The sequence below is a fragment of the Lepus europaeus genome, chromosome 18, assembly GCF_033115175.1.
Source record: "Lepus europaeus isolate LE1 chromosome 18, mLepTim1.pri, whole genome shotgun sequence".
Taxonomy (NCBI): Eukaryota; Metazoa; Chordata; class Mammalia; order Lagomorpha; family Leporidae; genus Lepus; species Lepus europaeus.
The window spans coordinates 43,012,149-43,025,634 of NC_084844.1; the positions used below are offsets into that span (position 1 = coordinate 43,012,149).

General features: G+C 58.2%; 1 protein-coding gene across 5 annotated transcripts in view; it reads right to left on the minus strand.

Annotated features, from left to right (window-relative positions):
• The window catches only part of NOS2 (nitric oxide synthase 2), a 110,059-nt gene that overhangs the window by 26,258 nt on the left and 70,315 nt on the right, over nucleotides 1–13,486 (minus strand). For 2 of the 5 annotated variants that reach the window (XM_062215606.1, XM_062215608.1), the window contains exon 3: nucleotides 4,912–5,102. The exons of 1 other annotated variant lie outside the window; for it this stretch is intronic. In XM_062215606.1, coding sequence (XP_062071590.1) covers nucleotides 4,912–5,021 — 110 coding nt within the window. In that variant the 5' untranslated portion in view covers nucleotides 5,022–5,102. Of the gene's footprint in view, nucleotides 1–4,911; nucleotides 5,103–12,379; nucleotides 12,975–13,486 lie in introns of those variants that run through there. 2 more of the 5 variants (XM_062215609.1, XM_062215607.1) reach the window with 2 other exon arrangements.

Sequence of the window (13,486 nt, forward strand, 5' to 3'; positions counted from 1 at the left end):
CCAAAGCCGCGGCCGGGCGGCCTCGCACGCTGCGCTCAGCCCCTCACGCATGGTCCCAGCACTCGCTGCTGCAGGTGAACTCGCTCTCCCGGCGCCCGCCCCTTTATCCTGCCCGGGACCCTGCTGCCCCCGCCCCGGGGCGGGGCGAGGCGGAGGAAAAGCCCGCAAGCGGCTGCCCCTGGCGCCTGGGGGGGTGCCCTGGAGCCCGCGTGCCCCCTGCCCCGCACCCGTCACACCCTGGGGGCTGCAACGGGGGTCGGAGCGCGGCGCCATTTGGACGTCTGTGCACCGCCTCCGGGCGGGAGCCAGGGATGTTTATCCGACTGCAGGTCTCCACCGCGACTCCCGGTGTTCCGGAGGAAACTTCTATCTGCTCCTGCATCAGCTGCTGGCTGAGCCGCGAGCAGAAGGCAGTGCTACCTTGCGCTCTCCACTTCAATGAGACGGAAACTGGGGTCCCAGGCCAGTGGCTGCAGGACCCCAGGGCGCCCTAGCTCTCTGCACCTCAAGGCTCCCAGGGAGTGGCGTTTCTTTGCTGCACACCTGCATGATTCCAAGAGAGCAAACCAAAGACAGCAGGGGCTGGGAGTGACTTCCAGCGAGAAGCAGAAGGGTGTGGAGCTTGGGCCAGAGCTGCCTCCAGTCTCTTGCAGGGGTGTGTTCGTGCTGCCTGGAAGGCACAGGTCTGGTATCTTTGCTCTATCTATAAATCGTGCCTCACATTCCCAGCACCCTATCTGAGCGATAAGCTCCAGCCCCAAAGGGCCCTCCCGGCATTATTTCAGCCCCCGTAAGTCCCCAGTGCAAGCATCGGTGGGATGAGGGCAAGTGTTTACTCCAGGCCTACTGCTACCAGACAGTTCCTGCCGCTTCAGATAGGTGTTCCCAGCTGTCTGCCTTCCTTGCCAAAACACACACACACACACACACACACCCCATACCTGCTTCCTAATCCTGTGTTTACATAAAATACAGACCCATCAGTCCATACACTGGGATGTTGGTCTTACTACGCCTGAAGAGATTTGAAAATTGCTTTGTGAAATAAGATGTTATTAATCGGCTCCCACTGCCTTCGGGATAAAATCTGTGCAGCTGCTTCCTTTTCCAGGGCTGGCCTCACCGCCCCCTTGGCTGGACTGTTGCAGCCCTGCGGGGCTCCAGGAAGCCCAAACTGGGACGTTGGCACACCCCCCACCCCTGCCCCTGTTGGCTGCTCCACTTCCGACACAGCTCCCTGCTAAAGGCCTGGGAAAAGCGGGGGAAGACGACGGCCCAAGTGACTCGGGCCCCTGCTACCCGTGCAGGGATCCAGATGGAGCTCCTGGCTCCCAGCTTCAGCCTGGCCCAGCCCTGGCTGTCGTGTCCATCTGGGGGGAACCCAGCGGATGGAATATCTGTCTCTCCTTCTCTCTGTAATTCTTACTTTCAAATAAATAAATAAATCTATAAAAAGAAGAAAGTCACCCCCCCCCCCCCGCCCACCACATGCAACAGCGAGGCCAGGTATCTCCCCAGAAGAGGCGCCAGCGCACACCCCTGAGAGGTCCTGTCTGCTCACACCTCCCCCCCCAAACCCGGCTCCAGACACCACTGTGTCCTCCCCACCCCAGCAAGAAATTCCCCAGGAACGGTTTGGTAGGAAGTGTGAGAGGTACCCAGGGAAAACAAAGCCCCTGCAGGCAGCCCAGTATTTTACACTACAAAGCCCTGCCCACCCTTCACAAGAGGTCCCAGCCTTCCCTCCAGGAAGGCTCCCTAGGGGAAATCCCCTCTGCCCAGCACCAGGTGGGCTACCCAGGCTGCTAACACTGGGCAAACAAAACCTTGGGAGGAATTCCACCTGCTTCCACCCAGCAAAGCCTGGGTCCAGAAGAGGGGCTGGGGAGGGAGAAGCCACAGTGAGAACACGGACTGCACCAGCCCTTTCCTGAATGCCCGCCTGGCCTGTCGGGTGTATTTCAGCGCTCAGCTCTCTCTGGTCTTTGCTGAGGCACCGCCTGGCCTGTCGGGTGTGTTCTCTCCATCAACCACATGTCCTTGCCCAGCCCAGTCTGAACGGCCAGGGGGCCCACCTGTGCTGACGATGCCCTACCCGCTGAACCTTGCTACCTTGCTCGCCACTGCTCTTGTCTCACGCCTGAATGCTTTCTTGAGCGAAGACAAGCACCCATCCCACCCATCTCTGCTAACAGAATCGGGGCCTTTTTCCCTGTCCCCTTTACAGCCCAGCACATAGTAGGCCCTCAGGGAGAGACCACAGCAGCTGGAGGGCATGACTTTGAACATGGTTCAAACCTCAGCTCCGCCACTTTCTAGATGTTGGCCTTGAGGACGTCAATTCGTGGACCAAGGATGGCGACCGTTCCTGCCCCAGTGACAGGGGAGAAGGGCACTCTCAATGCTGTCATGCTTTTTAGCAGCGGTACAAGCAATGAACCATGGCACCAGCCATTCACGGGTAAACAGAAGGGCCATGTTGACCTCTGAACTCTCAGCACCGTGTTTAGAGGAAGCCCCGCCTGTCATTGTCACATTGTCATGGAAGGGAGCGTGCCCAGGACCAAGACGGGGCAGGGCCACGCCGGGTGGTTCCGAGGCAGACGGCCCAGCTGTGAATCTGGATGTCGTTCGCTAACTCTGAGATCTCAGAAACGACTGAGGGTTCCCAGCCTTCAGTGGGCTCCTCTCTAAAGCAGGAAGATGACAAAAGACCCTCCCTCGTGGGTTGCTGGGAGGCCTAAGGGAGACCTAATGTGTGGTTACTTCCTCGCCATCACCTCTGGTATCTGACTGGAGCCTTCCCACTGGCACAGCCCAGTGCAAAGAAGAAGGACAAACAGATCAGTGTGGCTGATGCGCCTCAGGTCCCTCTGCACTCGGGACTCAGGGGTCCCACATGGGTGTCGGGAATGGCCAGCCATGCTGTTGGGGGGTGGGATTCAGACCAAGGCACAAGCTATAAGGGGAGGGCTCGAGATGGTCTGGAAGGGTAGGGTTGCGTGGGTCCGGAGGGTAGGTCCAGGGAGAAATGAGCCGTGCGTGCTCACTGGAAGCCGAGGAGGCTGTGCTGGGCCAGGGGGACGTGGCCTGTCTGGGGAGGGCGGCCGCAGAACCCTGCAGGCGGCAATGGGAGCCACTGCGGACGCCGGAGCAAGAGCATGGCTTGCGAGAAGTCACGTCGGAGGCAGAGGGGTCCGAGTGAGTGTGGAGGGCTGGCACTGGGGCACCAGCTGGCAGGGGCTGCGGTGCTGAGGCAAACAGAAGGCAGGGGCGAGGCTGCTGCCGTGTGTGTGCTCAGAGGCCACCCGACCCTGTGTTCTCAGATTGCCCGGGTCCAACATTCTCTCCTCTGGCTCACCCCGCACACCACCCAGGAGGCTCCAGCTCAGGAATCTACAGTGGCTCTCACTGCCAAGCCCAGTGGGTCGAAAGCCCCTCCGAGCTCCAGCCTTGCTTCTCTGTCCCAGCCCCCAGCCCCCGCGCCACCCCAGCCCCCAGCGCCGTCAGGCTCCCTTCTGCCTCTGAGCCTCTGCTCCTCTCCACCCCTCCCTGCAACGTCTTTGCTACTTCTCCTCTCTCCACATTCGCCCACCCATCAGACGCTGCCAAGCCCCCTCCCCGCTGTGGAACCCTCAGAGGGGACTCTGTGTGATGCTGCTCAGCGCCACCCTTGCTGCCACAACTCGGGCAATGGCGACAAGCACAGCAGATGCTCTGTGCTGGGCCCCATGTGAAGGTGTGTACCTGGGAACCCTCACTCCATCCTGTCCACGGCTCCCGGAAATGGGCGTAACCATCCTCTTCTCAAGGATGAGCAAGCTGAGGCTGAGAGAGAAACTAGGGCGCTTGCCAAAGGTCACGGGGCCATTAAGCGGCAAAGCCACTTAACCCTAAGCCCTTAACCCTAATGGCTTCCTGCCACCTGTGCCAGGTGCACTCCAGGCTCACTGCCTATCTTCGAGAGGTAGCCCTGCCCAGGGTGGTGGCTGGGAGATGCTCCCTTAAGCCTGGGCGGAGGCCCTTGAGATTAGAGCTTTGGTTACATTCACAGGCTCGTGTTACCACAGATTGACAGGGCTTCTCGAATTCTCCGCGAGCCCGTTCACCCACTGGGCCATTGATTAGCTAGCTCCCTGGTGTCTCAGGCTTGGTTTTACAGACTGGTGAGTGGAGTCAGGAAGAATCCACACTTTGGGTTCAAATTCCAACTCTGTGATTACCAGACCTGCCACCTGCTGCCTCGGGGCGGGGGGGGGGGGGTTCAGTTGAAATGCAAAAGGATGCCAACTGCCCTGTGTGTCCTGGCACAGGGTGGGCACCCAGCTGATGCTAACGAACCTGTTTATGGAGTGCTTGCATTGTGCATCTCATTGCATCCTCAACGACCCCCTTGCGGTCCTCATCTTGCCATGGTCGCATCGGGAGCTCACGCAGCCAGTGAGACAGTGAGTGAGCAAGCCCACAGGGCTTGCATAGAGTTTGCCTAGCACCCCGTTCACTTCATTAGACTGATGTTCCAAATATCTAACCACCGCGGGAGAGGCACTCACACTGGCAAACCAGAACAGACTTGGGCCATGAGGCTGCCGGGGTCCAACGCCTGCCTCCTGTTCCCACACTAAGTCCCTTCCCCCAGAGATCCCAGGGCCAGCCGTGTGCCCTGTCCCTTCTCTGCGTAGTGGCTGCAAGGTGCCCCGTGCAGAGCGGCTGCGTCAAATCCCAACAGAGATAGCCAAGAAGCAGCGCTGAGATCAGAGCTCAGCGGTGAGATCAGAGCTCACGTGGAAGCAATCAGCCCTCAGGGAGCCCAGAGCGGGAGCGCAGGGGTTCTGCGTGAGCGGCATGTGCACGCAGGCAGGGGGCGGGGAAGGGGGAGAGAGCAGCCCGAGGCGGCAGCCAGGCACTTACCCGCAGAGCTCACTGGTGCCTTTGCCCACGTTGTTGTTGATGTCCTTTTCCTCTGTCAGGTCATATTGCTGGGATCTGGCCTTGAACAGAAACCTCCAGGGACAGGCCATGGCTGCGCCTACGTAAAGCGGGCCCCTTATCTGGATTCGAACTCAGATGTTCTCTGCTGGGGGCTGAGGAAGGGGCAGGGTCTGTGGGAGCAGGATTGGAGAGCGGCTTTCAGAACTGCGCCATCTCAACGTGGCTGCCTTCCCAAAGAATCAGGAGGAAGGGGTGGGCATTTGGCCGAGCGGTTAAGACGCCAGGAGAGACGTCTACGTCCCATATCCGGGTGCCCGGGGTTCGAGTCCCAGCTCCTGAGTCCAGCCTCCTCCTCGGGCCCTGGGAGGCAGCAGATGATGGGAGATGTGAATTGAGCTCCCAGCTCCTGGCTCTGGGCTCCAGGCTTTGAAGGCACTTGAGGCCTGAACCGATGGATGACAGCTCTGTCTCTCTGCCTCTCAAAGAAAAATTATAACGAGCCAGAAAGCTGGTGTAAGTCCTGTGCAGGCTGTTCAGCAGCGCTTTGCATCCTGTGCTTCTCGGTGGGGGCCCCTGGACGAAACCCCCAGTCTGCAGGGCTGGGGAGCCAGTAGGAGGCGAGCAATGGCCCGCAGCACCAGCGGCATCTCCAGCGGACACGGACGGGCCCTCGGCCCTGTGGGACCTCCTTGGAGGGACCCACTAGCTCAGCTGACCTGAGCAAGACTCATCACTGGTCCAGGGCAGGGCGGGGAGGGGTCAGCTGGTCACCTGGAACACGGGAAACACGGGCACGCAGGCCCAGCCCCGCGGGGCAGCTTCCAGCAGCCGCCGTGGCCCCCCTGCTCCTGGGGGAAGCATTCAGGTTGCTGGTCCCATTCTCAGATTGTGCAACTGCGCATCGATACCAGTCAACAATACTTCCCATTCCTTTCTTAGTGTTCAGGGGGAAATGATCAGATGTGGAAAAATGCACTGCACTCCCAATATTTAAGATCACTTCCTTTTAGAAAGACAAGAGGTAGCCCAGGCCTGGGCAGGGCCTGCTCACAGCAAACCTTCTTACTGAGAAACTGGTTCAGCAGGGAAGCAGTGCCAGAAACACCACACCGGGATCTGAGAGCCCCACTGACCTGGGTTCAAATCCCAACTCTCCTAGTTAATTTAATCACTCTCCTAGTGATTTAACTGGATTGCATTTCACTTCCTTTCATTTCTTCATCCATAAAGTGCCCTTGATAATACCCATTTCAGGGGTTGGTGGTGTGGCATAGTGGGTTAAGCCACCACCTGCAATGCCAGCATCCCCGACTGCCAGTTGGAGGCCCGGCTGCTCTACCTCAATCCAGCTCCCTGCTAATGCGCCTGAGAAGTCAGCAGAAGATGGCCCAAGTGCTCGGACCCCTCCCACCCATGTAGGTGACCTGGATGGAGTTCCTGGGTCCTGGCTTTGGCTTGGCCCAGCCCCAACCATTGAGGTCATCTGGGGAGTGAACCAGCAGGTGGAACACCTCTCTCTCTTTCTGTCAATCCACCTTTCAAATAAACAAAATAAATCCTAAAAAAAAAAAAATCCTAAAAAAAAATATACCCATCTTACCAGAATCTGTTCTTTTGTAGAAAAGGGTGTTGGGGAGGGGGAGGTATGTGCTATAGGAATCAGGTAAGATAATCTACATTTAAAAAAAGAAGTTTTGGGGCCAGCGTTGTGGCACACTAGGTTAATCCTCTGCCTGTGGCGCCAGCATCCCATATTAGCGCCGGGTTCTAGTCCCAGCTGCTCCTCTTCCAGTCCAGTTCTCTGCTGTGGCCTGGGAGGGCAGTAGAAGATGGCCCAAGTCCTTGTGCCCCTGCACCCACATGAGGCCAGGAAGAAACTCCTGGCTCCTGGCTTCGGATCAGCACAGCTCTGGCTGTTGCGGCCATTTGGGGAGTGAACCAACGGCAGGAAGACCTTTCTCTCTGTCTCTCTCACTGTCTGTAAACTCTACCCATCAAATAAATTTAAAAAAAATTTTAGCAAAATCCCCACCCACTCCCCATTCTGAATTTTCCAGAAAGTTTCTTCCTCTTAATGCAGCATCCACAACCAATCTCTGCAGAAAAGAAACCTGAGCAAGATGCCCCACGCAGCATCTGCCCCTCCAGACCCCCCCAGGAGCCTTATCAGCCTGGCCAGAAAATCCCCACCATTTTCAGAGCCTTCCCAAACAGGAAGGGGCCGTGTCCTCACACACAGAGGCTTCCCACACAGGAGCACCACTCACCGCAGCGCTGCTGGGCCGGGACCGGCAGCCTGGGCGCCGGGAGCTTGAGGGCCGTGGGCCACTGCCCAGGCTGCTCACCCACGTGGCTGACAAGCTTCAGCCCTGCAATGCTGCGCTCTCTGGTGCCAGAGCTGCAGCCGCCAACATGCAGTTCTGACCATACAGCAGCTAAGAAGTATTTATATCCACTCCCGTCCATCCAGGGAACTTTTTTTGCACAAAGGTCTTCTTTTGTTTGTTTTCCAAAGGGAGTGTCCCTGGCTGGATGTACAGTTAGCTCATTTATGACTGGCACTTCTGGCCCGAGGGTGACTTGGTCTTGCAGTTACATCACTCAGCATGGGGCATCCTAGGAGTCCCACCTCTGCCCAGTGCCAGGCCCGCGGAGGCGGCAGCTCAGCAGCGGCATAGGGACTCCGACAGAGGGAGCCACTGAGCCAGGCTTCATTTGGCCCCACGGTCAACATGGGAGGGGGGGTGGGATTTTTCCCTCGGCAGGGAGCTCTCTGCTTAGTTCCTGCCCTTTCTCTCACTTTTCCAGTTTGCCACAGGAGTCCAGGAAGCTGGGGAATATTGACCACATGGAAGGTGCTGGAAACCGCCCAGGGGCCAGAGGTCCTGGGACGCCCGATGGTGCCAGCGTTCCGAGCAGGTCCTGGGATACTCAGCTTGAGGTTTTGGGAAAGCAGGGGTAGGAAGGCCTTTGGCACACAGGGCCGCTTAGGCATTTGTACGGCTAATGTCTCTCCCTGGAGCTCTGACAGGCTGTGGCAGGATGGCTGATGGGACTGTTTTCTACCAGGGGTAGAATTTCTCTCCCTCTCTCTCTCTCCCTCTCTCTCTAATTCCTTCATGAATTTTTTCCAATTTTTTTGAAGATTTTAATTAATTTATTTATTTGAAAGTCAGAGTTAGAGAGAGAGAGAGAGAGAGAGAGAGAGAGGAGTCTTCCATATGCTAGTTCACTCCCCAAGTGGCCACAGTGGCTGGAGCTGTGCCAATCCGAAGCCAAGAACCAGGAGCTTCCTCCGGGTCTCCCACACGGGTGCAGGGGCCCAAGGACTTGGGCCATCTTCTACTGCTTTCCCAGGCCATAGCAGGGAGCTGGATCGGAAGTGGAGCAGCTGGGACACAAATAGGCGCCCATATGGGATCCCAGCACTGCAGATGGTGGCTTTACCCGCTAGGCCACAGCTCCGATTCCCACAATTCTTTTTCTCACCATGGAAGTTACATTATAACTTCTTTTATGGAAAGTTACAATTTCTTGTAATGCTTCAAACACAATATCCCTATGGATATCCTATATGGATAGCTTTTCCACTGTAAAAGGAAAATACCAACTCTGTTAGGGCAGGGTTGGGAAACAGAGGGGAAGGATCACCCTTGACCCCATCATTCTAACGCATCCCTGCCTCTGTGTCCTGCCCGACTCTCGGAAATTAAATTCAATGCTACAGTGCACTGAATTTGCCCAAGACGAGCAAGGAGTCACAAAATAGACTTGAACTGCTGCATGAACAAGTGAATGAATGAATGATAGGAGACCGGAATGGGCTTCAACATCTCAGTTCAGTTCAGACAAACAATTCTTTTTTATTTTCATTTTATTTGAAAGGCAGAGAGACAGGCAGGCAGAGATCTCTCTGCTGGTTCACTCCCCAGATGCCTCTAACAGCTGGGGCTGGGCCGTGCCCAAGCCAGGAACCAGGAACTCAATCCAGGTCCCTCACATGGGTGGCAGGGCACCACCTGCTGCTTTCCTTAGTAGAAAACAGGATCAGAAGTGGTGCATCCGGGACTCAAACCCAGGCACTTGGGTGTGGGTGCGGGAGTCTGAAGCAGTGGCTTAGCCTGCTGTGCCAGACACCCAGCCCAGGAAAGTGATTCTCAAGGTAGACTCAGTGTCCCGGGTCTCACCCAGGAAGGGGAGGGGGAGTCAAATCCATGGTAAGGACTGTAATGGCACAGAGAGGTTAAGACACCTAGGTCACACAGCCAATGGCCTCCATATGGGGACAGATGCCCAGCCCAGAGCTTTTGCCTCAGGGTCCAGGGCTGGCCCGTGCTGGAAAGTGCCTTGGATTTCTCTCCCCAAGCCTCCTGTAACCTCCAGACCGTCCCCTTGGCCCTGCTCCACCAACAGGCCGCATGCCCGGGCCTCTCCTGATGACAGACGTGGCAGGTGGGCTCTGCTGGGGAGGAATCAAACAGCCCCATGAAGGGCAGGCGGGGGACCATGGGGGCCCTAGGCGGGGGTGGCAGAGGTGCTGCGCCAGGAGCCAGCAGCAACAAGAACAGGGAGCAGAGCTTACACTTGCCAAGCAAGGCACTTACGTGTCTCCAGGCATCCAACTCACATGACAGTTCCATGCGGTGGTGGGCATTGTCACCAGCCAAGGAGATGACACAGCCAGGTATTGGCAGAGCCAAAGCCCTGGAGTTCCAGCTCAGAGGCAGGAATCCCCTCCCAAGCTCTTCCAGGATGGGACCCCAAGGGAGCCTGGCTCCAAGACGCACGTCCCGCCTCATGCCCCACTGCCTTCCCTGCTGTCTGTTCTTTCCGTGCCCTCCTGCAGTAATTCCCAGTGGCGAGAACAACCCCGGCCACCAAGTACCGCAGATAAACACAGTGGGCCCTGGGTGGTCCCGGCATCTGCCCTGCTGTCCCCTCCGCGGGGCTGTGCGGTACCCGCTCCCATGATCCCGCCTCACAACTGAAGGAACACACGCAGGAGTCGGCCCACCAGCCCCACGTCACTCAGCCCGGCCGTGGTGACCCTGAGGCCTGACCCACGTCCGGGAGCAAGGGTCCTTGCTGGGTCTCAGGAGCAAACCCAGGGGAGGAGGAGGAGGAAGAACGGGAAGGGGGTGGGGAATGGAGTCCAAGGTGCGCACTGAGCGGAGACTTCCCCGGGGTTGAACATTCTCCGCCGGTGCCGGGCGTCTGCTGCCAGCTCAGAGCAACACCGTGGACAGAGGAGGGCATGACAGGCAGGCCGTGGTCCTGCCACACGCTCCTGCTTCCCGGAGGCCCACGGAACCCTCTCCCCAGGGCTTCGAGATTGCTGATGCTTTTCAGAGGAGTTTGCAGCCCAGAGCGGGGAAGCGACCTGCCCGGTCGCACAGGCAGCGAGGACAGAGCTGGGGCCTGAGCTCAAAGTCGTCAGGCTGCAAAGGACGGCTTCTTCCCACACCACGTGACTGCGGGGTGCCTGCTAAGACGGCACGGTGGTGGGCAGGGGGCCACGACAGAGAGACAACCCTTGTGCCTACTCCCAGACACACACGGTGACATGGGAGGAAGGCCACCCTCTGCTTGACTTGAGCTTCATGAGGATGGGGCACCGTGCCGCTCACGCCTGCCCCTGCATTGGTGTGCATACAGCAGGGGCTCATTCCAGAAGGGAGGATTTGTGTACCGTGTGCATAGCGTGTCACCCAACCTTACGCCTTCCTGAGCAGTAAATGTCACATCCCCATTTTGCAGGCAGGGCACTGAGGCTCAGAGGGGTGGTCCCACGGATGCAAACCTCCCAGATCTAAGGCATGGCCGCTGTGCCCTGGGCCTCCCGGAGGGTCTCAGCACGGCCAGCTGCACTAAGCTGCTCATCTGCATGGGCGTAGTTCCCTTCGGGGTGGGGGGAGCACCCGAGGGGGCTGAAATCCTCCCCGTGTGAGGAGCATGAGAAGGACAGAGGACCTGGACAGGATGAGAGAACCCAAGAGAGCATCTGAAGCTGGGGGAGTGCCCACATGCATGGCTGCCAGGGTCCCTCTCCCTCCGGCCACTGGGAGTTCCCCTGCCCTCATCCTGGAAATTCCAGCTCCTCACCCCAGGGGCTGGGGACCAGCAGGGAATAAAGAAAGCAGAGGTGTTGTTGTCATGGAGATGGTTTGCAGGGAGGGTTTCCCAGCAGCCCCCAGCTCCTGCTGGGCCAGGCAGCTCTGCAGTGGCAGGTGGCTGAGGGTGGTATTTCTGTGACAATTGGGCAGGTGGGGCTGAAAGGCCAGCCCAGCTGGGTGGGTGACTTGGCCAAATCCCTTAATGCCACCTCCAGTCTCAGTTTCTTCAACTGCAAATCAGAACCAGTCAAATTTCTTTGTAGGGCCTTTGGCACCTGCTATTCTAAGTTGTTATTTATTTATTTTTATTTGAAAGGCAGAGAGAGAGAGAGAGAGAGAGAAAGAGAGGGAGAGAGAGAGATCTTCCATCTGCTAGTTCACTCCCCACATGCCTGCAACTCCTGGGGCTGGGTCAAGCAGAAGCCAGGATCCTCGAACTCCATCCAGGTCTCCCACATGATGTCCGTTCACATCCCTCATTCCAGAGCCACCTTGTGGGTGGCCAGGACTGAAGCATCTGAGCCACCCCCGGCTGTCTGCAGGGAGCTGGGGTCAGAGGCGGATCCCAGGCTGGCACTGTTCTATGTTCCCTATGGACTGCATCCCTCCACGAGTTTGTGTGTCTCCCTGACGTGGGGGCCACGCTCACCTTCCCCGCACCGTTCCTGTTTTAGTGTGTGTGCTGCCCCAGCGAGCACAAGGCAGGGTCTTTGTGGGGTCCTTGCGGTTGCGATTCCCTCTTTGCTTTGTCTCCAGCCTGGTCCCCAGCCCCGGAACCCCACGTCATTCATCCACTGACCACTGGAGGGCATGAGTCACACAAATTTGGGCGGCCCAGGGCTCCCCAGGTTTGCAGCACCTTGAATGACTTGGAGGTGACCAACTCGGTGGGATTTTTGCTGGAAATGCCCAGGCGGCCATCCTGGGCGGAGAGAGTGGACCAGGAGGAGGAGAGGCTTTGCCGGCTAAGCCCCTGCGGTGAGTCACGCTGCCCAGTGTGGGCTGCCCCTCCGCTGTGTGTGAGGGCCTGGCCGGGCAGGCAGCCTGCCAGCTAGCATGGCCTGCCAGCCGCAAGTGTTCATCCACAGCCCGATTTTTTTGCAAACGCTCCCCAGCACATTCTGCAGCTCCCCCTGCCTCCCGCCGCGGGACGTGATGGCTCCACCAGCAAGGGTTTGGGCGCAAGTGGTGCACCTGGGAGGTGCGGGGACATCAGCAGGGGAAGGGGGCTTGAAATAGGGAAAAGCGGGCACAGGAAACCGGCGGTCACAAGGGGCCACCAGAGCCCGGGGCGCCTGGGACACCGCGCAGCACACAGGCGCTAGGCCACTTACCCAGCAACCCCACAGACGCTGGCGCCTGCCCCGGGCGGGTTAACTGCTGAGGCCTGCTGTGGTGGGGCAGCCCTGCTCAGTCTCCCACAGCCCTCCAGACCGCAGGTGCAGATGCCTACAGCAGGGGCTCGCAAGCGCACCCGCACGAGTGACGTGAACAGACGTCACTGCTTCAAGCGGGTTAGGAGTGGCCAAGCGGAGGCAGACAAGTGTTGGGCCTCTTTCTCCCGGCCGCAGCCTCCGCAGATGTGGGATGCTGATCCGAGAGTTCCAGCGTCTTCCGCCAGCCACATGTCCGCCACGTCTCTCCCTCGGTGGCTGCGCCTCGCCGTGGGGCCTCTTTCTCCTCCAGGGCTCTCCAAAGCTGTTTTGGCGCTGCCGCCTGGGCCTGTTGAGCCTCCCCCTGCATCACGTCTTGTCTCTCATGCTCTTAGCAAGAGCCCCTTCCCCAGCGCCGTGCCTGCCGAGAACACGGAAGATGCCTCCCTCCAGGCTGTAGCCACCTGGGGTGCAGAGATGTCGCGCGCAGTGTCGCTTGTGCGTGTCTACCACAGCCTAGGTGCTCAGCATCTGAGGAAGCCCCCTGCTGGGCTAGCTTCACTGTGAATCTTGGCAGGGTCAAAGAAAAAAAATTTTTTTAAAGATTTATTGTTACAGAGAGTCAGAGGCAGAGAAAGAGGGGGGGGGGAGGTCTTCCATCCACTGGTTCACTCCCCAAATGGCCACAACGGCTGGAGCTGTGCCGATCTGAAGCCAGAAGCTTCTTCTAGGTCTCCCATGTGGGTGCAGGGGCCCAAGGACTTGGGCCATCTTGTACTGCTTTCCCAGGCCATAGCAGAGAGCTGGATCAGAAGAGGAGCAGCCGGGTCTAGAACCTGCACCCATATGGGATGCTGGCGCTGCAGGCGGTGGCTTTACCTGCTTTGCCACAGCACTGGCTCCTCAAAGAATTCTTTATGACAAGGAGAAATGCTTAAAGGCCTAGGAAAGAATGTGAGAAACAATGGTGAAATGTGAGAGTGGTGAATCACAGGGAGTGGTTACTGCCTTCTGAACTCTGCTCTGGGGTTGCCATGTAGACGTGTGCTGGTTCTATAATCAGGAAAA